Here is a 26461-nt window from a genome sequence, read left to right as displayed (position 1 = left end):
TCTAGGAGTTGCTGGGCGTCGGCATGGAAAAGCAAAAAGAATGGGGGCACAGAAGTAAAGCGTCGCTCCATCATCAGGCCATGAAAAATCGTTTCCCGCGAGAAGGAAAGTTATTTCTGCCTGGCGTGACCTTGTCATTTTATCCCTTGTTAAAGAAAATTGGCAGTTCTTCTGAGAGCTTTGACTGCATGCGTAACATTTCTTGATTAGTTCGGCTATGCGACTATCCATACGCAAGTACTCATAGCTGGTACTCATCAGCAATCCCTGTTTTCATTTTGCGCGTCAATATGTCATCACCAGAAACATTTGTTTGATATTATTCGTGCACCACTTACACGTTTGCGAAACACCAGGCTGGTTGGTTGCAAGAACAGTTGAAATCGCATATTTTCATCAATATACAAACACGTTGAAAGGACGACAACTTTAAGGTGAATGTAAATTAGACGCATTACTCCCCCTTAATAGAACATGAAATTTCATATGTCTAATGCAGTAATTGGTGGTGGATCCGTGGGTCTAGTGGCCACGTCGGGCCACGGGACCACGTCGGGAGGACACCTTGGATATCCTCTTTTTACTTCAAAGCAGCATATATCTAACCCCCCACTGTTTTTATTCCGGTGTCATCGATTTACTCGGCACCGCTCCGGGGCTCCTCGTCGTCAACGCTAACACCTCTTTCACAACTATTTTCCCTCTCGCCTCCACCGATGCCCCTTTGGCAAGTCGTGCAGTCGGCAACTAACGGTGGTAGTGCAGTTTTCAGATGATTGCGAAAAATAAACAGAACCACGGATGGGCGTGAAAAAAAAAAAAATGCACTGACGATTACTACACTCGCTAATAGGAAATTTGTGGGCAGCGCGAGCTGCAGTTTTCTCTGTCGCGGCGCATTTCTGCTGCGTCTCAGGAAGTGTTCGCGCGATCAGCGAACGTACGGTGGCGTGCGCTACTCTGCTGCTACCCCGCAGGGCGCCGCCGCCACCTGCCAGCATGTTGCAAATCGTGTTTGAACCTCCCGCGCAAATGTCACGTGGTTTGGATTAGCCCCCCACAAGGAAGAAGCTAGCATGTTGTTGCATATCGTGTTTGAACCTCTCGCGCGAACTTCACGTGGTTTGGATTAGCGGAGAATGGAACAGCATCTGGGGAAAGTGTCAGAGGGAGGGCGCTCCTTGGTGACGACGCATGAGACATGTGTAAAGGCAAGGCAGTGAGAAAGATCACGCCGTAGCCGCACGCCGTAGCCGCACATAGCCCACTTTACCCTTCGCTAGACTCTCCTCTCCTTTTTCTTTCTTTCGTTGCTGCTGCGTTCGCTCAATCGGTTACGCGGGCATAAACAGATGCCGCTCCCACGAAGCCCAGGTAACGGCTGCCAAGGGCCTGCCCCCTAAAACGACCGAAACCGCCGTCGCCGTTTCCGCTCAAATTCACTTCGCCAAGTAGCTGCGAATCCCTCCAGGGAGAGGAGAATCTTCCCAATTTGGAACGCCGGCTTGAGCCCATAGTACTGCAAAGCAGTACATGTCTCACCCCCACAGTTTTCATTCCGGTGAAGCAGATTTACTCGGCTCCTCCTGGGCACCGCCGAGAGGAAGTGTTTATTAAACTGAAAATATTTACAAGGCGAAGTTTTGCCTCTCGACAGAGGGCACAGGTCTCGCCGGGAGAGAAAAGAACATTGAAGAAAAAAAAGAAAAAAGGCACTGACAGGGCAATGGAAAATTAAATATGATAACAGGCTAATAAAAGGCTGCGTACAGACTATATACATACACACGCAGGGTATATATCGACTGTCTACGTACACACGCACTCACACACACACGCACACAACATGGATAACAGTGGGTGGATAGTGGGTGGGTCTGGCTTCGACAGTTCATGGGTGTACCTCGACGAGGCCCGACTCTTCGAGGTACGAGAGGAGCAGCCTGAAGGCCTCCCGGTGCAGCATGAAGGGTCCCCGAGGACGAAGGATGTCCTCTGCACTGCTTGAGGGTAACCACAGCCGCTGGTACCCAGACACTAGTTTGTTCCGGGCACCAGCGTACGCAGGGCAGGAGCAGAGGACGTGATCCAGTGTCTCGGGGTCGGAGCAGGGGGCACAGGTGACCCCTCTTTTACATCTGTTATCAGAACGATTATTCCCCTCGCCACCACTGATGCCTCTTTCACAAGTTGCGGAGTCGGCTGGCAGCGGCCGTTGCGCCGTTATCAGATGATTACATAAAATCAACACCAGTACTAAGGGGCGTAAAGACGCCCGAAACCCGCCGCCACCGGCGCCGCCGAGAATGTAGCCGCGACCGTTGCTTGCCGCTTCAAATTCCACCTCGTCCGCTAGATGGGCGCTCCTGACGGTTGAAAGCATCTTGCTCCGTTGGAACGCTGGCGTGAGCACATCGTTCTTATTTAGCTAGAAAGCGATTCCGAGCAACATTGTCGCGTCGGCGGTCCTCGTTGACCAGCTGGTCATAGTTCTTCTGGCGGAACAGTAATAATAGATCTCAGCCTGGTCGCATATAGTCTTTCTCTCTCCATTCGCCAGTGTATTTTACGCCTAATTAGGTACCTATCTCCAGTTGCCGGTTTAGGCATGCACGGGTTGGGGGTGAAGGGAGGGGGCATGCACACACAGCAGTGCTTGTCACGATTTAGACCCGCGCCAGTGAACCTGGGAGGGTAGGGGTACCCTCCAGCCGGGAGACGACATGCAGCGTGCTGGTGGTGACGGTGACTGACCCCCGAGCAGCCGTGCTCGGCGGTGTTTATTGCCCGGCCACACACAATGTTGCCCACCAAGCCTGGTGGGGCCACTGAACTTAGCGGCCAACAAATATCAGGGATGGGGGGCGCTACACACTTGTCACAGTGCTTAATGCCGCTACCGATTGCATACCCGTTGGAGTAGTGGGAGATTTAAACGTGACAGTCCTATGGCTCAATGCGCCCAGTCAGCTGTGCTCCGCAATCGAATGGTCTGGGTCTGGATTGGTGTGTTGCACAGACAATGAGATGCCTACGACTGATCAACGAAAGGGACACCCACGTGTGTGTCCACTAGTATAGAGGTCGATGCCCTCGAGGTGTTAACTCGCTATGGGACGGACGCATGTCTCTCGCTTGGAGGAAGAAGAGCGGAAACTTAAGGAGCATCAGCCCGAACAGAAGCGTGAATGGGCGCGAAAACAACGAAAAGCCGCTGCCGCCGCCGTTGCCGCCGTAAGTTGCAGCTGGTCGTGCAGCTGCGAATCCCTCCCGGATGAATAGCAACTTACCCGCTTGGAACACCCATGTGGGTCAATATCACTCGTTGAGGTTAAAGGGCTTTCATAGCGACACGTTGGACAGTATCTTTGACTTATAAGCGCCCCGCTCATGACCGGTTGCCAGTTGATGCGTGCACGGGTTGGGAGAGGTGGTTGGTAGAAGGGGGGGGGGGGGGGAGGCGGGCACGCGCAGATATAGGTTTCATACTTTTACTGATGGCATGGGCGTTGCGTTGGCGTGAGGTTCAACGCGGCCACCAAACAGCCCAAGGCGACCGGTCCGGTGTCATCTGTGGTAGACGGGATTGGGTTGTCGTGTTACACCTATGGTAGGATGCCGACGACGCGGGAGGGAAAGAGACAGCTCTACGTTTATCCTCTAGGATAAAACTCGGTTCTGTTTCAAATTTCATTCAGGTAATTGGCTAGAAAGTATGCTCAGTCAAAAATTCCAAATAAACGTGTTTTGTTTCATGTACTCCGTGGCAGGCGGGCTGTTTGCAGGTCATCCGTCTTCACAGAGTGGAAGGGCAACAGTTTTTTTATTGTGAAATTTTTTCACTTCTATACGAGAGTGTTTTTGAACCTAGTTGATGGTGCTCTGAAATGGGTTTGTAGTAAAGCAACTGAATGTGTACTTTCTACTTCGAAAAAAAAAAATGGCGCAGCTTGCACTAGTGGTGCAAGGATGGAGAATCAGCGGAGCAGGGGGTCGACTTAGCACCTTCCGGTTTTGCGAAGTTTTGCTAGGTGTTGCTAGGCTTTGCAAAGTTTTTTAGGTTTTGCGATGTTCTAGCTAGGCTAGGCTAAGTGTTGATGGGATGAGGCCGAGTTTACCCGGATTTTACAAAGCCGCTACTGTCGGTCCCCCCCCCCCCCCCCCCCCTCCTGACAGCGGATCCTAGGGGGAAGAAGATGGGTGGACCACCACCTTTGCTGTTCCTCCAGACTTGCAGCAGCCCAAGAGAGACTACCGCCTTTAAAATCGTATATAAAGGGGTTCGCATACGCACATGCTCCTTGTGCTCACACTCGAGTGGGCGCGAAAGCCGGCTTCACTGCTATAATGCCCTTTCTGCGATGAAGCCTCCTTACAGGCGGCGCAGTTTTTTTTGTGTGTTTTTGTTGCTAACGCCGCCGGACCACGCTCATGCCAAAGCAGCTCCGCTGTCAAAAACGCGTTTGGGCGCTTCTCAATTGCGTACACGCCGTACGAAAATAATATACACACTAGATAACTTTTGATCTCCGTCTTAAACTTTGCTGTAAAATGTCTCCTTGTCTTAAACTTTGCTGTAAAATTTCTCCTCGCTTGGTTACTTTTTTCTTGAAGTCTCGGTGTAGGGCGAATTAGGCCGCGAATCTTCTGAGATCGATTTGATTCCATCACCGATAGCAAGTTAATGCACACCAGAAATAGCTTTTGTACCTCTTTATTTGAATAAGAGTTAAACTGGCATTTTGTTGCGCATTGTAATGTTATTTTGCCGTGAGTTCCAAGTCGCTGGCATTCATAATAAAGGCGAAACCATCAAGTTGTGTAAATATGTCAGTACGTCGTACGCCTAACGTGTGAGGAGCTATTTATTCGACATCACTTATTACGTCGCATTCATGGTGCTGATTAATCTCCCTTGTTGCTTAGAGGAGCTGCCCTGCTTCAGCGGATTTCCTCCGGCCAAACGGCTTTCTTTATGTTCGCCGAAAAAGGAAGGAAAGAACTCTGTATTGAAGTTTTTAACCTTTGGTTCTAAGGATTTGTGTCGTTAAACCTTCGTTTTAAGAATAGATTCAGTAAGATGCAAAAGTTCAAACTAGTGAACGGGGGCGCGCACTTGCCCACCTACACACGCACACACCCCCACGCAGGCGCCCACACACACGCATGCAAAGGAACGCATCCACACGCACGCCTACACGCGCGTTTTTAGTGACCATTCGCTTTCGTCAAAAGTATTCGTCTCGTACCAGCCGCGTTCTCGTACGGAACAATGCCGGGGCACCCGCGAAAGAAAAACAGCGGGAGATTAGAGAAGTTTAATGAGGCTAATGAGTAGGATAAAACGCAGTCACGGGTAGGATTTCATTCGCTCGCATATGGTACAATCGGCAGGTTGCCACCTGCTGCCGAACATTGAGCCGTAGCGGGGAGCTTCCATAAAGACTCGGCATTCAGCGGCAGAAGCGAAATGCAGTTCGAAATCTTCCTGACTGAAGACGCTGTACCAGTGAAAAATCAACGCAAACAAACAGTGCCACTGCTTCTGGAAATAAAGTGATTGGATTCCGGTGGTGGCGCCACTCGGGCTTCTCGCTATATTTATATAGCCCCGATGCGAAAGATGGCTTATTTGGGTAGAGAACGAGGGGGAGATGTTGAGCGCGCCTTTCTTCCTTTGAATCGTATTTTGAAGACTTGGGAACTTTTGCTGAGACCAACGCTTTCTTGTAAATAATGAAGCCGGTTGCGATGAAGGTGGGCCTGGTCCATGAAATCCCCCTGTTTTGTTTTGATTTCTCATTTTATCCGCATTCATCATTTGCCATGTTCAGAAAAAGATGCCGTTACTTGCAAAAAGTGCAATTTATTCGTCTAAAGAAGCACGATACCAACTTCCAAATAAGCTGCTTTAAAACGAAAAGAAAACAAAGCTTCCAGCTCTAGTGACATCATTTTGGACGTGTTTTATTTCGACGGGAGAGATGAAGGCACGCGTGCGATCTTATTATGCGGGGCTCAATCATTTTTATGCGAGGCAGAAATATAAATAACACGGGTGAATGCATTTATATTTTTAACTTGCTTAAAAGGCAAAATAAAATGTCTGATGAGGGGGAAAGCGATACGCTTTATCTCACTGTGTAAACAAAACGTATTTCACAGAATGTATCTATTTGAAAACGTAATGTATTTAGTTTAAAAGCTAGGAACAAATGACTCTTCATTCTAAATCCGCGATACTAAGGTCATATAGCAGGTGGTCGTCGAGGAACAATATGCTTTTATATCTTCCTTAAAAGCCCATGCTTTCTGTTCGCAAAATAAATACATACACAAATCATTAAAAACGCATTTCTAGATTATAATTTCTCGAGCAGTATTAAGCATGAAATCAATTACAGACTAGTAAAAAAGGGGCGCATAATGATTCTAAATACCTTGCCAGAATAAAGTCTAGATTGTATAGGTCAGTAGATTCCTCAGCCATTTAGCACACATTTTCTTCGGGCGTGCAAATTCGCGTAAATCTGTGAACAAAAATTCTTCTTCCCTTGCACCCATGTCTCCGCTTATTTGTTTGTGTGTGCTGTGATTATACTCTGGCATGTTTCCAGGACAGAATTTCAGGGTCTGCGAGTTAATTTAACCTGCATAAACTGCACTTGAATGGACAAAGAGTCGATGTTAATTACGCGAAAGTAAGAAATTTGAGAACTTGGACAGCTTCAAATTATAGCACAAACTTTATAGAGCGCGACATCGTGTCTGTAGTGAGTAATGGGACCACGATGGACACTGGTTGTTAACGCTCTTTTTTTATATATTCTGCCAAATGGGGAAATAAACAACTACGCGAACTCAGCTACAGTCTGCACGCCAAAGTAATACGAGCGCCCTTTTAACTCTGTTCTACATGGTGGCCGCGGTAATGGAGTAGCCAGTCTATCCCAGAATGATTGGATTGCGCATCCTCACTTGCGTCTATTCAATGAAACTGCGCATCAAATCCACTCGTGAAAGCTGTGAGACATTCGACGAAGCGCCCGTTCAGAATGTAGAATACACAATATATGCGTGCTTTTATGCTGGAAAACCCTAAACGAATGTAATTTAACTGCTCTCTTCTGAGCGAAACACCTGCCGACGAAAAAATAGACAGTCCGCGTCCATGCAAGTTCTTTGTAAGAATCGTGTCGACCGTGTAAGAACCGAGAACTGTGTGCTATCAACGAGGCACGATGCGTCAAACTCATTCAAAAGCATTTAGTGCCGCGCTACTCTCCATTCAGATTTCAGGTGTTGCCCGATTAACGGGCACAAAACCCGCCCCGTTAGTGGAGCGGCTTTTCCTTGTCATAACCAACGCAGGACTTCTATCCTGGTGTTTGAATTGAAATGGAAGCTACACCCTGCCAAAGTCCAAGTCGTAAAACCTGTGAGCGTTACGTGTAAATCAAAAGCTACACGGAAGCGAATGCTTCTTTATCTTAGCTGCGGCCTGGTTAAACAAATAGCTCCCACTAATATTTTTGTTTGGCTTCACATCGGAAGGCCAGCCTCTCTAACTCGGCCTTAATAGCAGAAAAAGCTAGCAAGAAAAAAAAAGCGCGGATAGTTTTCACTGAGCTCAAACTTCCCAGTACGGCGCAGCTGGGTCGCTTCAGCTCAGAAATATTTTTGTCACGTTCAGAGGGCGAACCGCAAGGTCCTCCCTGCGCGCATTTGCATACAAGAAAAAATGCAAAGTCCCTGCAGCCCAGTGACTTAAGAGAAAGTGGAACCGTTCGGGGCAAGGGGTTTGTGACAGCGAAAGGGAAAAGCACTTTATCCGTCTTATCAAAGTTTTAGAGCTCTCAAGCTTCCCGTTGCAGATGTTTAACATTTCAGCATTGACTACTGTGTGGCTGAAGCAAAGTAGTAAACACAGGAATGTGGATTTTATTTCTCAAGGCCAACAGCCAATGCATTTTACGTACCGCTAAAGTAGGCAGCACAGACGTGCAGTGAATTTGACTCCCAGGCTAATGGAGAAACGGGGTCCTCTTGCGAGGAGCCAGGGGCGCAATTTGCGTTCCACGGAGTGATGTGCTTGAACAAAAAGCAAAGGCAGCTTGTGAAAGTTGCTTTGCAATATGGCCCCAGGGCCCGCTCAAAAGGAATGTAGCAGGCAGCTTATATCGCCGAAAGTTTCCACCGGCTTGCGGAATCTTCTTCGAGGAGCTCGTTCATGCATATAGCTAGAAAGTGGAGTAGCTCTGGGTAGCTTGCCGTGTATAAAAAGAAGGGCCCAAGCTGTTGGAAGAAAGTGCCCTTTTTTGACGCTAACTATTGCCACGTGAAGCTGTTCGGTTTCGTTCGCTAGGGGGCACTGCCGTAGATGGCAACGTTTCAACACTGGTACATCAAGAGATTGCAAAATTTTAAATTACAGGTGCAGCCTTCCGGCCCGTCACGGTTCTCCGAAAAGGGATTACTCTAAGGTTGTTGAATGTGACGAAAAGTGTTTTCGTACGGGTAATATTGACGGCGAAAGCATGCTTTGTGCATAGTTTCAAATTTAGAACGTTCCAGAGCCATTGAAATGATCCCGATTCACCATCTGAGTCCTGGGCAGAAACTTTAGACATCGAAATACACAAAATTTATTTGGAGTATTGCAAAGACTTTTTTACAGCATTCATATCCATGTCGGCGCCTGCCTCTGTAAAATTTAAGCTTTTATGATGGTTTGACGAGGCTTCTGAGTGGTTAGAATCTATAGTGGGAAACCTGCGGATATTTCAACTTTATCCAAAGTTTCCAACTTCTTTATAGCTTCACATAGGACATTGAAATTAGCCTTACAGTCCCCTAGCGAAGGAAAACGAAATTGAAATTTACTGCTTTTTAAAGGGTCGTGAGCGTTCGACACTTCTGAAGCCACCTCTAACCCACAGATGCCTCTCTTAAATTTTTTATGCCATTCTGTGCCAACGTGCTACGAACAAATGCGCTGAAGTCTCGCGGCCAGATATTGCTTCGTAATTCTTCCACTCGGGTACCCTATTATTTAAAACGGGCAGGTTTTCGAAGAAGGCGTGACACATCTTCGCATGGGGCAACGCAGGCCTCGCCAGGTTGCGGAATTTGAGCAACCTCCGGCTTGTTGATTGGGGCGGAGCTTGCAAAGGGTAAGCTCTCCATGCTGCTACGAGTGTCGCTCCGGGGCCACCCTGGGGCCGCTCCCGTGGCGCCTGGGGCTCTTAAAGTGAAGCTAGCATTACAGCTTTCTCTGCACGGGGAGGAAATTACTTTTTTGAGTCCAGAAAAAAATGAGTTGTTGGCCAGGGGTTTCTCGGACGACGGCCAGGACGTCTTGGCTCTTGGCGGCGTCTTCGGCCCTCTGGAGGGACCACTGTTAGATGTCACGGCCCTCAATAAGCAGCAAGGTCTTCCTTCGCTCACTGGCACAGAAAAAAATGCGGGCACTCCAATCCACGTTCCCCCGTGTCGTCGGCGCAGAGTGAAATGTTATGATGAACCAAAACAGATAATAATAATAATAGTAGTAGTCTTTATTTACATCAGAACAAGTGATGGAGGAGGGGGGAGTGAAAGCGAAAATCGTTTGACGGAGCTCCCACCACTTTTACAGTTGGCAGGGCAGCAAAACGCAATACAGGGCAGAGTTTGACATTGTACTACGCTCGGCATAGAGAGAAAAAAAAAAAGAAAAAAAGTGATAAGGGATTCAAAGACAACAAAACAAAGGACACCTGCATGAGCTACGTTACTTAAAAAAAGAAAAAAAACGCTTTTACGAAGCTTCGGGCACCGGGAACGGCGGAGAGGTTTCCGTTAAAATGCTACGTTAAAACACTGCAGTTCCAAGAGGAAACAAAATAGAAAGAACAGATACCGTCTGCGCTTGCTTCCGACATGCGTTTGTATGTTTGTTACCCATGTGGCTTGTGCAAGTGAGTAAAATAAAAAAAAGAAGACGAGCCCGCTACCTTTCCTGCCCCGGTGAGTGTCGCTCAAACCAGCCAAGTAATGTGTGAAGTGTCCACTGGCTTGACCAAACCGAAAGCCATTTCAGGTGGCGCGCGCTTATTAGATGAATATGGGGTGGCCTTTTGTTTCTTCGCTGACAAACGGACAAAAAATACGCTATTTTCAGCGTTCTCGAAAAGAGGAACATTATGCGGAATGGATTTCAGGCTCGAAGTGACAACTGTCAGTGTTATTTGTAATGCATTAGTAATCACTTCTGAGAAACTAACGGCGGGGTATTCCTGTTCACAAAGAAAGAAAGGTCATGGTTGGGTCGCAGGATTTTGGGAAGAAAATAAGCTGCTCTTCCTCAGTTCAACGAAGACGCTTAAAACTACATTTAATAAAACTTAAGGAGACACGAATGCACTTTAAACACCGTATTAAAGTATGTATTTTCAGCACAATCACCTATGGTCGAGTGTGTAATGACGAGGTCTGCCTGTAATGCCCGAGTGTTAACTGGAATCTTTTTTGGCACAGGTTTCGGTTCTCATGTCCTCCGCTGTACTTCTTCCCACTGAGGTCGTTGAAAGAATTTATTTGTACTTTACCCGCCACTGTGGCTCAGTAGCGAAGGCGTTGCGCTGCTGAGCACGTGGTCGCGGGTTCGATTCCCAGCCGAGACGGCCGCTTTTCTGATGGAGGCGAAAAGCAAAAACACCCGTGTGTACGAGCTTTCGGCGCACGTTAATTATCTACAGGAAGTCAATATTAATCCGGAGCCCTCCACTACGGCGCGCCTCATCGCCTGCGTTGATGATCCGCCTGTGCGAGTGAGTGAGACTGGTGAGGACGAGTAGTGAGCGTGTGCATAAGTAAGTGCCTGAGGAAAAATAACAACACCATAACCACTGAGCGACCGCGGCTAGTACACGCAGATAGTAGTGCACGCCCTGGCCTTTAGGAATAAACGAGGAGTTAAACGTCGCGCTTACGTCACTGTCCATTCTGCCCCTTCGCGTTTATTAGGTGAACTGATGAATTCATGTTTGCCTCAAACAGGCAGGGAAAGGAGACGTTGCAGCCGAATATATTTCCCAACAGCCTGCTTTCTCAACAGTTAGACCGACAAAGGAGCCCGCCGTGAATGCCGTAGGTTTTCGGGCAACCGCAGTCACAAAGGAGGCGGGGAGCCCGAGGCGGCGGTTGCTATATTTTAGCCGTAGCTCCTAGCAACAAAGCGCCAGACTGCCGAAACGCGGCCTCTTTCTGCCGCTGGAACGCGCGTTCGCTGCGAAACCAGTTGTGGGTCGATTTGGCCCCCCTCCTTGTGGCGCAATCACAGCGGGCAGATTAAAATGCTGGCTGCGCACTCGAGGAAAAAATTCGATTTGAACTCTAAGCAGGCAACGCGGGGAAAAAGACAGAAAAAGAAATCAGTGCTCCGCACTGCCGACGTCAGAGAGTATCGATGGGTGGAACGTTTTACAGTGGTCAGCTTACAACTGGGACGTGACTGCTGGTGTCCCGGTGTTTTTTAAAGATGATAGTCTTTCTTGAGCTACTTAAACCCAGAAATTTTGGTCTGTCTGTCTGTCTGTCTGTCTGTCTGTCTGTCTGTCTGTCTGTCTGTCTGTCTGTCTGTCTGTCTGTCCGTCCGTCCGTCTGTCTGTCTGTCGAGGCGGAAAATCAATACATAAGTGTTATTTGCAGTTTTACTTCATTTAAAAATTCATGAATGCTTGGTTTTTGCGATAGCAAATGAAATACTACATCAATTGCAGAAAATCGTCGCCTGCTGTTGCCAGCACTCCTATTCGCCCCGAGCGCGAACACAGTCGGCCCCTGGCGGCGGCGGGACGAACCGCTCCTAGTGTGGATGGCGCTCTCGCGTCGTCTGCTTTTTCACGTTGCGTGCGGCGCAAGACGCGTGCTGCACACGACAAAACAACCAATATGTGTGCTCGTTTGGCAGTAAGCAATGACATAGTAACCTCTGCGTGCTCGTTTCCTCTAGAAACGCAAGAATCAGCGGCCGTTGCGGGTTAATGAGCTGGTTTATAGTTCCACGAAACATCTTCGCTGTGGTCACCGCTTGAGTGTGAAACGTGTTATAAACATTGCTTCCACAAATTGCACTTTTCGTATTGTTGAGTGCAGTCGTCTGCCGTTTCGGGAACGTCGAAGGGTGCTTTTCGAAGGGGGCGTGGCGATTATTTAAAGGATAAAAGTTTAGTACGCGAAACGGGTAAGAAGCGACAAGACCTGTGCATACGCGTGCAAATTCCACACCCTTGTAAAATTGCGCTGTGTCCTTATAGAGAGAAGAAACAAACAAAAACATTTACACTGCACACGACCCGTGCGCTATCGCCCATACATTACCTGACACGTATTTTACATCCGCAAGCGTCTGTGTGATCGTGTCCTTCCTGTACCTTTTTCTAAAATAAATACCATTTTTGGACAGTCGTTGGTTATACTCAGGAGGAGGAATAAACATTTATTCAACTGTATCGAGTTGCTAATTTTACGCATTATTTAAAATACGTTTCTATGGATGCGCAAGAGTATTTAGGGGGAATGTTTCGGTAAAATTAAGCAGTTGTGAGTTTGCGTCAGTCATGTGGCATTTTGTGTGACATTTTCATATATATCATTTTTAAATCCGACATGAATCACCTTGTCCAGAAACGTGTCTCACTCAGCATAACCAAATGCCTAATTTGGTCACGTCTTAACCTCTTAAGGTGGACCTAAGCTTAAAGAAAGAGAAGAAAACGCGTTATATATAATGCACGTTGTTGCCCACATGTGTGTGGGGTGTGTGCCATGACTCGCTGTTTTCTTTTTTTTTTCCCACAATGCTTGCTTTCAATACAATTTTGAAAAAGGCGTCCCACAATTCCTGGACAATCTCGGACCAAAGGGGGGTTAATCATTTTGGAAAATGCGTGTACTGCTTTTTCACCGCTACAGAACACTACGCCTAGTGTAGTTTCGATTGTAAATAATACTGATAACCGTAGTTTGGCTTTTCGCGCGCGTTACATGCGTTCTCTTCTCGCTGCTCTTGCAACGTTGGCAAGACCAACCCCCCCCCCCCCCCCTCCTCTTCCCGAAAAAAAACTAAATGCACAGAATTTCATTTTTTAACCAATCCTCAAGAATTAAATGCCAAGACAAAGGCGATATTCAGTTTACAAAACAAAGTAGTTACCGGGAACCCGTTACGCTGATTTGCAACGAGAAATAAAAAGGAAATATTTTACTACATTTGCAACAGCGCAACTTCATTTATTGCCATCTTTAGGGTTCATAAGCGACCTTATACGCAAGAATGCAAACACATCTCGCTGTTGCAGGCACCTGTTAGATTTTAAAAGGAATGCAAATCGTCAACAGAGCAGCCGTCACAGAAAATTTGTGCTCACTGTGAGGTCCCAGTAAGCTTGGTTTGCACACTGTAAGCCTGCTTATCACTTTGCGAAAACCTAGCTAAACATGAGATGTTGATTGTAATGCGTGCGTTGACAATTCAATTCGCAAGTTCACTTGCGACGAAAGCCGTAAATAAGTGATCCGAAACCGTTATATTCATGAAACCTTCCTTCAGAGTCGCTAAAATTTCATTTAAAAGACCCGTTAGAGCGGTTACATTTATATCTCTGCGCTGATCAAAATTCAGTAATTTTATGTTGCCTTTTGAATACACAAAAAATATCGCAAGCTCTTAGAAGGAATTTCGGGGCAGTAAGTAGTGTTACCATTTCAGAGCATCCCACAAATGCAAGAATGCGTCATGCTACCAGTGAAAGCGACTGAGATTGCCGTTGTAAACTGAATTTCAGAGATCGAGGCTTCCTAATTTGTTTCTATTTATGCTTTTATTGAACGCTCAAAGCCATAGTCTGGAAAGATGGAGCTTGCACAGAGCCACAGCGTACAAGTTCATTGTCACAATTACGGCCATTCTGAGATTCCCGATGAGTCGTCGCGTTTTTTGGCGTAATAATGAAAACTGACTGCCGCTTCCATGCTATACATTGAACGTTGAGTAACCGAACTACAGCATACCACTCTTGTTTGCACCTGTCGTGCGCACATTCGGCGAGAAAAAAGCACGAAGCGCGCCCACAGTGTGCATTCTTACGGGCCGCTCAGCGGAGCATCCACACTAGCAGCGCGACGCTGTCGCCACCTACATGTCGAGCTCGCGGCGAATAGCTCATGGCAGCATTTAAGAAATACAACGGCAACAGCAACGAAGGTTCCACTAGATAGGTTCCACATTCCGCTTGGAACGCACGTGGAGAAGGGCAACGTGGTTCTATAAACGTTGTATTAAGGCGACTCAATTCACGCGCGTCTCCGCCGCACGGCAGCGCTGGCATCGAGGCACGCGGCCTGGAGCAGTGGAACGCGGTAAATGCAAGTTGACTTGTGCAAACCTTTAGCGTGTTTACCTTGGGAGGAGCGCGACGGACGAGGACCAGCATGACAGGTGAGCGGAAAAGCAAAGGGGGGCATTTACTTGCAAATGTTGACAAAGACAATCGTCTTTTGTCGACATTTGCAACGAAAGGAGCAGATACGCGGTCAATTTTGTTTCGCATGCTGCACGGAACATCTTTTTTAGAATTTGGACAAGTCGAGTGCTACATGTGGACAAGTCGAATGCTAAAAATGTGTCAGGATGACGCCCTGTGTTGTCGTCGTAGGTTGGAATGGTTACCTAGCACATTTGTATTGATAACTGGAAGAACAACTGGCCACAGTAAAGAGAGACTGTTTTATTTGTCCACGCAGTGCGGGAGTTGCTTCAGGGTTGTACACAATGGAAGGCTGCATAGTGCACATTGGAAGGCGGGGGGGGGGGGGGGGGGGGGGGGGGGGGGCTTGTTGCGTTGCCATTGCGTTGACCTTGTGTTGACATGTGGAGCCCGTGAGTTGCCTTAGTGAGTCCAATTTAACGCCAGGATTTTTTTTCCTCGCAAATTTTTTACCCGGCCGTAGCAAATACTTTAGAGAACCGTCACAAAGCCGCCAGCACGTAACAGACCAGCACGCCGGAAAGAAGCCACGCTGTTTGCACCACCCAGCCGAGACGCTTATGCACGAATGTCATTGCGGGCATGCTCATGACAGAAATAACCCTTTGTATCAACGGCACTCTGCATAAAAATTGCGATGACGCCTAAGCGCTTCTTACGAGTTGTGAGCGTGAAAACACTGTTATCCAATTGAATGCCGGTGAGCGATGCATCGAGTTTTGCTCCTCGAGTAATGTTTTCGTGTTTTTCTGTGGTGTATCTGCACCGTATTGGCGTGGACGGTCAGCGAGGTTGCCGCTGTCAACTATGTAGATGCTTCAGTCTCTGTTGCTGCAAGGTACGTACTGCCAGGCAGAGCTCTGGGCGCAGAGCTACTGCGCAGACCACGCTACGGAAAGCGTCGCAGCGAATCGGAGTTATAGGAGCCGTTTTGCTGCTACAGGCACGGACGCCGATTGTTAACTAGACAGGCCATTTATTGCTTTCGCATCCCGTGGTCAATACAGCTATGTGGCTATGTGCTACGTGCCACTGCCAATCATTGCTTGCCCGAAGATCTCGTAAGATGCAAAATATGGATCAGAAAGGGCCAGAATTGATTATGGGGTGCTTAGAGTGTGCATAAAAGCGCCTTTCAGCAAGACACGTTTGCATCATCATCGGAGGGTATCCATAACGCTAACACAAGGCGTTAACCGGACTACAGACGCTGACTCTTTGGACCGTATCACCGAAGCCTTTTAGATTTCCTCAGTGACAACTACCTGTTTTCGTACATTTAGCCTCACTCGTCTCGCCGTTTTATGCTGCAGAGCAAACCCTCGGAATTTAAACAAAATTCCCGCATCTCCACGAAGTGAATCATGACGAGTGGGCGAAGCACAGGGGATCGTTCTTAACGTAAATCAACGGTGGCATCGCCCACTCGCGCATGTAAATGAGTGACAACGCGTGTGTACAGTATATAAGATTCTAATTCGATCCAATCCGATCCAATCCAATCCAATCCAATCCAATACAATCTAATTCAATCCAGTCCAATGCTCCTCGTGCATGCGCAACACTGTACACGTACGCCAAGCCCCGGACAAAGCGAGGTCCTAAGGTGCTTCGCCCCTAAAACGACCGAGATTTCCTTGTTTTATCCCTGTAAAGCGTGCACTGCCGCAAACGTGATCCCAGTGCAAGAAAGCTACCCACAGGAACTAGCTGGCCGCCGAAGCGAAAAGCCTCCGCCAATTTTAAGGGTTTCTTGTTAAAAGAGGACAAAAAAAACATACGAAAAAATAAAGAAGGAAATAACAGAATGAAAGGAGGCAATAACGACGAAAAAACATGCACAAACACGCCGTACTCACACGCCCACCCGATGCACACACATACGTATGCACGCACGCTTGCCCACAGCCACAACAGGCTGGAGTTTTGAGCCTGATATTAGCTTTAGGAGGCGGAAAAAACCAACATGAGTAGTAGATACCGCCGCCACAGAAAACAGCAACTCAAAAGAAAAATGCTGTTGTGGATTCAGACTCACACCAACATATCCCTACACGACGCCTATTCATGTCAAAGATTGGCTAAAAATGGCCAGGCTGATGCACTGCTGGACGCTGGTGGTTGATCTGATCTAAGTAAATAAACACCGGCTAAAACAACACAAACATATGTTCACGGAAGGTATCCATGCTGGGGATGAACCAAGAATAAATAGAATCGTCCTCTGAGCTGGGGTTACAGATTTAGTTTCTTCACCCACTTCCTTGGCTTGTTGGCTTGCTCATTTCGGTGGTCACGTTTCAAAATTCGCCCATTCTACGACAGGAACTTCTTTATCCAAAATATTAAAGTTAACACAATATAAATTCGGGAAAAAGACATACTTGCTTGAATTGGGATGAACGGGGTTGCATATTATATACCATGAACACCACGTTTATTTTTTAAGGCAAAGCTTTACTAACCTTGCCCCGGGGAAAAACAGTCTACAGAAGAATTCACATGCGCGCGTACTGGTGCCCTTGATCCGCACCTGCAACGTCCTCTTCCACTAAGCCTTCCACGGTCTGACGCAACTCTTCTTTGCCGTCTCTGGCTCGGAGTAAAATTCACAAATGCTTACTCATACTTAACAGGAAGGGTTTGCAAGTGAGGAGTGCGAAACATGCGGCACACCGGAGACGATACACCACGTTTTATGCGAGTGCGCACGCTACTCGCCTGAAAGAAATAAGTTGTCGTCAGCACTGAAGAACCTGGACTCTCGGCGGCCATTTTTGGAGAAGGAGGTTCTGTGTCACTGGCCTTCTTTGTCATCCGCTCAGAAGGCGACTAATGAACTCTTACGCTTTCTACGGGCGACGAACTTAAACAGCAGACTTTAGACTGAAAGACTCCGGTGGCAATTACTGAACTTGAACGTTTAGTGCTTCAGCGCTGGGAATACCTGTCTGCTCCAACTTTTCTTCATTCTGTACTTTTTTTTGCCTCTTTCCCTTTTTCCAGGTGCAGGAAAGCAAACTAGGCTCCAGCCAGGTTAACTTTCCTGCCTTCCTTCTACAGTCTTCGTCCATTTACAGTCTTCGTCCACTTAGTCGAGCTGAGTTTCGCCGTCGCCAGTAATCTGGCCTTCACTTGGCCACAGCTGCGCCGAAGCCTTCTCGACGCATCACGATACTCGCCGCGCCGATCTCCGCAACGCCGCCGGCTTGGCGCGTGCGCTAACCGCAGTCGGGTCGCGGCCTGACCCCGTGACTCGCCGCGCGCCTGGCTAGGAGATGCGCTGCGCTTGCTAGTCAGTGCCAGCTTGGCCATGGAGGAGAGCGAGCTCGGTCTGTCATCTCTGAGCGCATCGCGGGCACGGGAGGCTTTGAGCCGTCGTCTGCAGGCGGCGTAGGACCACTCCGCGGATACCGCTCGGCGAGCTGCTTCACTGGAGAGGGTTCGGAATGTCAAGCGCGCGAAGTTAGCGTCAAAGACTGCGGAAGAGCGAGCCGTTCGACTGGCAAAACGCCGAAAGCGGGACCACAACCGCAAGCAAACGCAGGTTTTCGACGACTCTGCGACATCCCCAAACGGCCGCGGACCAGAAAGCGAACGACCTGTCTAATTACAGTCATGTTTAGCCACCGACCAAGACACAGCAGTCATACCAAGCTGAACGATGTGTGTATACCTAACTATAATAATTACAGCTAAATCAAATGTTAACCAAATAAAAGCAAGATTTAGCCAGGCTAAAAGCAGCTTTGGCCTTGCATATCAATGGTTAGCTGAGTTATGCCGCAGACATTTTTTCTTGATGCCAAAACAACCAAGAAACATTCTGGGCTTGCCTAATGTTATATCTGAATGCTCGATAGATTAGTTCGTACGCCACCGTTACGAATCTTATTTTACTATGACACTGGCAAAAATCACCCACGTGACGTCAAAATAAAAGTTTGGAGATCGCTTTAAAGGGGCCATGAAGACAAAATACAACTTTGTTGAATTCGTAAGAACGTGCCTTCGGTAGCTCACACGGCTCTACTGCATTCACGAAATACATTTCTTTACCCGAAAACACGCAAGAAACATCGCGAAACTTTGAACGTTTGCTCTACCGTGACGTAATATGGGCACGAATGACTTAAAATGGGCCAGCACTACATACAGAGTTGTGTTCACTGAACGTTAGCATTCAATTGATATGATCGAACGGAACGAGAGTCCCACTACAATCATCCAGTCATGTTTCTTAGCGGTGGCTTTGGTCAGCGGTTTTCCATCGTACAAGCAAAATTATGTCATGTCATAGAGAAATCGGCGTTGCCACTGATTCTCTATGAATTGTCTCCAATCCAGGCTGTGAAGGTGGTTGGAAAGCAAAGCTGCAAACGACACCGACAACAGACGCCACTTGAATTCACACACGTGGCTCTACAATGAGTAAAACCAGAGATTCTGCCAGCCGTTACCTGGAATTCGCGGGGGCGGGGTCCCGAACGCAGCAGCGTTGGCCACGGCCGGGCTAGAGCGGCGGATGCTGCCGCTCTTGCCCGACCGTGCGTCGACAGAAAGAAAACGGAGAGGAGCGTCTTTCGAAGGGTGAGAAGGAGGGGGGCACACGGAATTACTACGTCATCTCTCTCCCCGCCTCCCCCTCACTCTTCAGGCGTCGCCTCCACAAAGCGACCTCTCCCCTGCAGACGCCATATCTAAACCAGCGTCTGTCTCCCCCGTCTCCAAGTTTGGGCGTAGCTTAGTCGCTGAGACGATGGGCTCTCGCTCCGCTTCACTTCGGGCCAACGTTCGATCCCTGGCAGGGCCAGTAGTTTCGATTTAGCCTAGTTGGGAGTTTCTTGTGGCGCACGCCACGACGAAAAAGTTGGCTGGTAGAAGTAGATAGCTTTTCGTTGATATCTCCATTATTTCTTTGAAGTTGGCAGTAAAAGCGGCATTCTTGTTATCGGGGCAAAGAAGTCTTTTTGATAAACCAAACTTGTATTTTGTCTTCATGGCTCAATAAATCTTGTGTGCCTTGTTTTTTCGCCTCTCTTGCAGTTGGTCGCGTACAAGTGGACCTGAATCTGAGGCCACGACGACGACAGACGAGAAGGTCCCCAACGAATGAAGCACAGACAGACAGCAAAGCAGTGTCCGGGAGCGAAGGCGCCCCTCCGACGGTGGGCGCGTTGTGGAGTCCCACGGAGTGCGCAGCGCGCCACCGTGTGGCGCTGGTGGTTCCCTACCGAGATCGACGGCTGCACCTGCTCCTTCTACTTAGGCATCTACATCCCATCCTTAGAAGGCAGCTGCTTTCCTACCGCATCTACGTCGTCGAACAAGTAAGTAGCACACGCGATGCATCGGTACTCCAGATGCACTCCGATACTGCCATTCTGAACGTAGCGTAGGCAGTTTTCTACACAGGAGTGCCAAGTGTGTCTTGTGGCAGGCTTAAGGTAACAGTAGTTGATGATGACTTTATATTCAATAGCACGAAAGTGGGGTGCCAGATGCTTGACAGTTGCGCTTGTTTGGAGAATTTCATTGTTTGTCATGATGATGATATAAACGGGGATGTGCAAATATTCCAGGCCGAAGCTCATTGAAAAATCGGGTGCCCCATTAGAAACCGAGTATTTCAGATTTTGAAAAAAACAAACTTGAAAGAAGTTTCGTCTGGGATGTATGAGTGCACGGTTACAGTTATTTTATTTAGAATTATGCCCCATGCGAGCTAACGCAGACTAAGCAAAGCAGTTTTTTTTATCACTAGGTGCTTAACCCTTGTAAAGGAAGGTTACAGGGTTAAGTGGACTAATGGCCGGGTAGGCCCAAGTGCGCATTTAAATACCTCAAGATCATGTTCAACAGTTTTCTTATCAACTTTTTTGAAAGTTTGATATGCCTTTAAAACGTAGTCAACTTCTGTGTCCAGTACTTAAATTAGGTAGCCACGAGGTACCGATTACAAGTACTGCTGCTGTACGCCGATCGGGGAACTTAAAAACTTGTTCAAAAAAATTCTTTGTTCTTGAATCTGTGTATTTGCGGACCTGACTGCCGTTACTCCAGTCGTGTCGCATTTATTGGCCGGTGTCCTTTCAGTTGCAGCAATAAACGAATTCGATAGGCACTCTAAAAAATTGAAGGAAGCTTACACTAACGCGTAAGACTTGAGGGTAGCGAAGCCGCACGCAACTTCCGCCACCGCCACGAAGGCATAAGTCCACGATTGCAGCCGATTTGCGTCTTCTTCGCTGCAGAAACGACCTTTTCTCTATCATTGTTGCTAGAAGTGTAAGCTTCCTTCATTTTTTTTTGGAAGTGATAATTATTTGACATCACCTTGGAGGGGCGCACGCTATGACGTGTTTTTCTCGTTCCCAGCAATTGTTGCCACGATTACGGCGAACGCTGGAGTTTTTTTCTTGTGGTCAATTTTGCCCAATTTCTCTAAGTGGGTATGGCTGGCTTGAAAACGTGCGCTGAGGACGCTGGGTGGTCGCTGCAAGGCACGCACACACACGCGCTCGGCATTTCTTTGGTTTTGTTAACTGCCGAGTGGTCGCCGCGAGGCTCGCGCTCCCGTGCACGCATTTAGAAGTCTCTTGATATTTTTAACTGCAGACACGCAAAATCACGATTTTCTAAACAGCTGCGCTGTTAAAAAATTCGCCATAAATGCAAATCAGAAACCAGGAAAGGCCTCTGCAGGGACAGACAAATCACGCAGTGCCACTCTGTGCTGGCAATAACTGCAGCTTTCTACGCGTGTCCAAGTAAGAATGAAAAAGGGAGAAAATTTATAGGCAGTGTTACAGGGAACCTTTTACACACCGCAAATTCTCCCTCTGCCTCATTTCGTAACAATAGTCAAGCGGTGTTTGGTGCAAAATGTTCCCGCGAATGCAAGCGTGCAAGCGCACGTGCTGCTCTCCGTGTAGCATTCACAGCGTAAATTAGATTGCTTCTGTAAAGGACATTATAGACAGGACACAAACGTGCCACATGGGTGTACAGTAAGGCATGTAGGTGACGAAAATTAAACTTGAGAAAATCGCAGTTCTCCCGCGCTCCTGAAAATCACAAAAAGCGTTAAATAAAATATACTAACCCTTCTAAGGAAAGGTGAGAGAAGCGTGAAAGCTGAAAGTGCGTCCAATCGATGGTCAAACCTTCAATGACCCAAATCGCACACGAAGAACGAAAACATGCGACGATTTCTTGAGCGCTAAGTAAACGCATCTGCGAACGATCTAAATACATGCCGTTACGTGGTTTCTGAAATAATGGTGGACTATTGTACTCTTTCTTCATTATGGATGCGGGTATTGTCGTATCTAGAACCGTTTTGGCACAATGGAAGCCCGGTTTCACGCATGCGTGGTGCGTCCAGAGATCTTATCAAAGCTTTTCGGTCTACCAACCGGTCTATGGGGAAATGTATTATCTTTTTGACAGAACACCATCAGTTCCACTAAGAGAGCTTTCGCTTGAATACGTAATTTAGACTTGTAGTTTGACGGGCTATGTTTGCAGAAACCTAATGGAAGCCTTTCCTTAAAAAAACTGTAATCCATCAAAGTCGCTCATTCTGCATTCAAAGGCGGCGTATTTATTAGAACAAAGGGGCGACGAAGACGTATGCAAAGTTGCAGCTTATGTACAGAACTTGTGGCAATGCGTTGAACAATGGTATTTACGCACACACGACCGTCGACACAGCAGGTAAAAAGTAGCGAACCTGCTCCTCTGTGTCTACGTTTCCCACGGAGCCAACCTTTGCGAATTTATGGACCTAGTGTCTCGACTGTTTGCAAAACCGGCCGCGTCAGGGAAGAAATGAACGCGGCTCTGCCCTTCGCCCGCATGTGGTAAACACAGGCGCCGCACAGCGGGAAACGGGTGACAGGCCGGCGAGTAATATCCTGAGTGCAAGCTGGCGCGCCGAGTTAGCGGCTCGCGAGGGGCGCTGCCTGATATTGTGCATGGCGCTGACGCAGGGCGGAAACCAACGTTGCGCGCAACCTTGAATGCCGCGAAGTCTCGTCGCGAATGGAGATTACGTTTACGTGCGGCAGAAGAAGGTGTCACTGTTTAAATACGCACAGAGTAATTTCTGGTGGGCTTTCTTATGGCGCATTTCAAATTATTCTTTAGTAAGCAGTACTGGCCGAGGGCAAGGCACACGGAGCGTGGATGCGAATAAAAACTGACACAGCACTGTAAGCTCTCACAGAAGGTATTTTCCCCTGTGGTGAACAAATTAACAAGGGGAGGGTATGGGCTTGCCGAAAACCAGCGAAAATGAGACGAAAATATGAAGGAAATGTTAATGGAGGGGGAAATTTAAGAGCTATTCTCATAGCGTTCATGGCGCGAACAAGTGCAACGCGATTTCAAAAGAACATGGGCCCGCCGATGCCGTCATGATGGTTGGTGGTAAGTTCTATCTGTAGATTGATACGAGAGACGTGTTCATAATTGTTCCATTGAAAAGAAAGTAACTACAGAGCATGACCCAATAAGATAGCACCCAGCTATTTTATCGGACAGTCTCCTTGCATTCGGGACCTCCTCTTCGCGCATAGGGTAGTTTAACGAAGCCCTTAAACAAGAAGAAACTATATTTCTTCTTTTAGTTAACTCTACCTATTCTAACTCTGCTTAGCACGAGGACGCGGGTTCGATTTCCGGCCGCGGCGGCCGCTTTTATGATGGAGGCGGAAAGAAAAACGCCCGTGGGTACGAGATTTCTGGGCACGTTGAAGATCCCCGGGTGGTCAAAATTAATCCGAGGCCCTCCACTACGGTGCGCCTTATCACCTGCGTGGCGTCGGCGCATTAAACCTTACAATCAACCAATCAATACCTATTATAACTGTAACTCAGCTACCTCCCAGATATTGGTACGCACCATCCTGGGCTGCGGCAATGAATGATGGGATACAGTGATTGGCCGACACTATCTTGCCTAACAAGCCTTTAACTGGTGGACTGTAAAATTGGTACAGATGCCAATATGGAGTTGGGGATATATATCGTGAATTTCTCCTAAAAATTTACCAGTTTAACTACCAAATATATTAATAAGGAAACCGCTAAACATGAGAAGGAATGCGTAAATGGCGTTTCTCATTGGAAACCACTACTACGGTGGGCATCGTGTAAAATAGAATGCAACGTTTCGGAGCAACCTGACGCGCAGAAATCACTTCGATGCTGCGTGAGCTATCATACTAGAAGAAGTACATAAAAACAGAGATTAATGTATTTTTTTGTGTGTTTTGATGGCCCCTTTTATCACAGCACACAAACCCACTTTGAGCAACATCTTATGAGAGAAAAGTCAGGACTGACCTCGCTTGCGATGATTTTGCTTCGTGAAGGTCTTCGTATTTGCTACTGCTATTCGCAGAGGGAGGTTGGTGGCTGAAGCATTCTACAGCTGCTAACCAGTTGTTAGGTTGCTCGCTTCGCTTCCGCGGCGGCAAGAAAAAGAGAACTGAGAAATTTAAATTAATTGTGACCAATCCACTTGGCACGGTATGGCTTTGCCACAGAGGTCCTTTAATTTCAATTCAAATTTTGGGATGACTTTCTGGAGTTTTTCTATCTCAAGTGCTGTCTTTGTCTTCACCCTTGAATTTACAAACGCCTTCCTATACCCGGGTACAACTTGAGAGCGACAACGGGTCACCCCTGCATCTCGTCACTATACCGGCTGCTCGTCCGCGTAGCGGTTGATTGATTGATTGATTGATTGATTGATTGATTGATCGATTGATTGATTGATTGATTGATTGATTGATTGATTGATTGATTGATTGATTGATTGATTGATTGATTGATTGATTGATTGATTGTGGGGTTGAACGTGCCGGTGCTACACAGGCGATGAGGCGCGCCGTAGTGGAGGGCTCCGGATTAATTTTGACCACCTGAGGATCTTCACCGTGTGCCCGAATATCGAACGCACGGGGGTTTTCGCTTGTCGCCTCCACCAGTAGAGCGGCCGCCGCGGCCGGGAATCAAACTCCACAACGCCATAGCCACTGAGCCACCGCGGCGGGTCTCCGCGCGGTAGGAGGAGTGCCTTAACGCGAGTATTTTGAACGTGACACGAATAGTTTGGATGAATTTTCGGACTTAATCTGATTATAAATTACCACAGCGACAAAAAAAAAGTAGGTGAGAAAAAGTAGACAATGCAACGCATTAACCGCCACCTTCTTGCACAACGCCCGCGCGCATTGACGTCCGGGTCCATCGCTTCGGCGAAGTGATACATCACATGACGTTCTTAACTTGTGCCCGAGTATAATGCGCTGTTTCGCCCTGTTTGTTCCCGCACGGCGCAGTACGGCAACGACACGTTCAACAAGGGCGTGCTCATGAACGCGGGTGTCCGGGAGGCCTTCCGAGACGCCGATTACCACTGCTTCGTGTTCCACGACGTGGACCTGATCCCTGAAGACGATCGGAACATGTACAGCTGTCCACCCAGTCCTCGGCACATGTCCGTCGCCATCGACAAGTTCAACTACACGTAAGTACGCAACCTTTTAAAGGGGACACAAAAACAAAATACACCCTTGTTCAGTTGTTTCAAAGAACTAGCATTTGTTTAAACTCACTGAGATCCACTCCAGCCACACAAGGCGTTATTTTCCCAAAAAGAAAAGATGCAATACCTATGGACGAACTTTCAAATTTCGCGCTACAGTGACGTAAAATAGGGCCAGCACTAAAACATAGTTATCGCTGTGTTAACTACACGTTAGTATTCAAGTTATACGACCAAACAGAACTATGGGAATTACTACAATCGCTTACTCATGTTTCTTGGCGGGGGCTTAGGTTGGCTCCCGCCAATCGCACAAGCAAAATTCTGTGACGCCATAAAAGAATTTTCGGAAAGTGGCCAGGAGGTCACCACTGCTTCATATGTTGTCTTCAATATCCGGAATATTTTCTGAAGCTGACGATAAAATTGGTATGATGGTTATCAAGACAAAGAAGTCTGTATGATGAAACAAAATTTTAATTTATCTTCATGCCCTTTTATTCAGACAGGCCTAAAGCTTCCACCAGATGGGCATCTAGAACATCCTTGCGAGCAGGTTTAGCGTGAAGTTCATGAATCTGTGATACCTACGACACGCCGGTATGCGGCATGAGTCGTTGCCGTCTATAAATGACGAATACGAAGGGGTTTAGCATTGAAGTTGTTCTACTCTGACGTCATGGTTCCAAGAACCTCGCCGGGAATAGTGTACTGCTCATGAACGCGCGGAAGCTTCGCTCCGTCGTGTAGGCTTATAAATCATTCCTGTCGCGTAACGGTGTAACGAAATACTCCTTAGGGTTCTAAATAAAACGGTGGACATAAATTACGAAACGTTTGACAGAACAGCCGTTTTCTTGGCGTGCCGGGACCAACATTATCGCGCTACAGTTTCATTACGTCTCGGCATAAACTTGCCGAACAATGGGCGCTTTTATAATTCAGGGTTATTTAAGGTTTAATAATTCTAACGACGAACACGTGTTTTATTGTGTGTGTGTCCTTTTATAAGAAACGCAGAGAGTGGTTACTTGCATAAGAGTTGGAGATGCTTACGCGTGCTGAGTTTTTCCCATGTAATATGGTACAGTCTGGAACGCACAATTGCATCGTGAAAATATTTCTCTTTTTCACTGCAAAGTTGGTATTTCGGTGATGACCCAAAACAATTTAAATTTTCTTAATATTAGCACGCGTCAGGTACAGGTGGACAATGTGGCGTTGCTGTTTTTATTCATGCCTTCCAATATTGTGAAGACTAATTTGTCCTCTTTTACCCGCCGCGGTGGCTCAGTGGCTAAGGCGTTGCGCTGCTGAGCACGAGGTCGCGGGTTCGATTGCCGGCTGTGGCGGCCGCTTTTCTGATGGAGGC

General features: G+C 47.5%; 1 protein-coding gene across 2 annotated transcripts in view; it reads left to right on the top strand.

Annotated features, from left to right (window-relative positions):
* The window catches only part of LOC144152825 (beta-1,4-galactosyltransferase 2-like), a 106847-nt gene that overhangs the window by 64345 nt on the left and 16041 nt on the right, over positions 1–26461 (top strand). For both annotated transcript variants that reach the window (XR_013319231.1, XM_077684306.1), the window contains exons 2-3: positions 19578–19861; positions 24884–25071. Coding sequence is in view for 1 of the 2 variants with exons in the window: in XM_077684306.1 (XP_077540432.1) it covers positions 19578–19861; positions 24884–25071 (472 nt within the window). In the remaining variant the exon portion in view is untranslated. The remainder of the gene's footprint in view (positions 1–19577; positions 19862–24883; positions 25072–26461) is intronic.

This window comes from Haemaphysalis longicornis, unplaced genomic scaffold (assembly GCF_048455015.1).
Source record: "Haemaphysalis longicornis isolate Haplotype H1 unplaced genomic scaffold, Haemaphysalis longicornis Haplotype H1 scaffold_9, whole genome shotgun sequence".
Lineage (NCBI taxonomy): Eukaryota > Metazoa > Arthropoda > Arachnida > Ixodida > Ixodidae > Haemaphysalis > Haemaphysalis longicornis.
The sequence above is the reverse complement of the archived record's forward strand: the minus strand, read 5'-3'. Positions and strand labels throughout refer to the sequence as shown.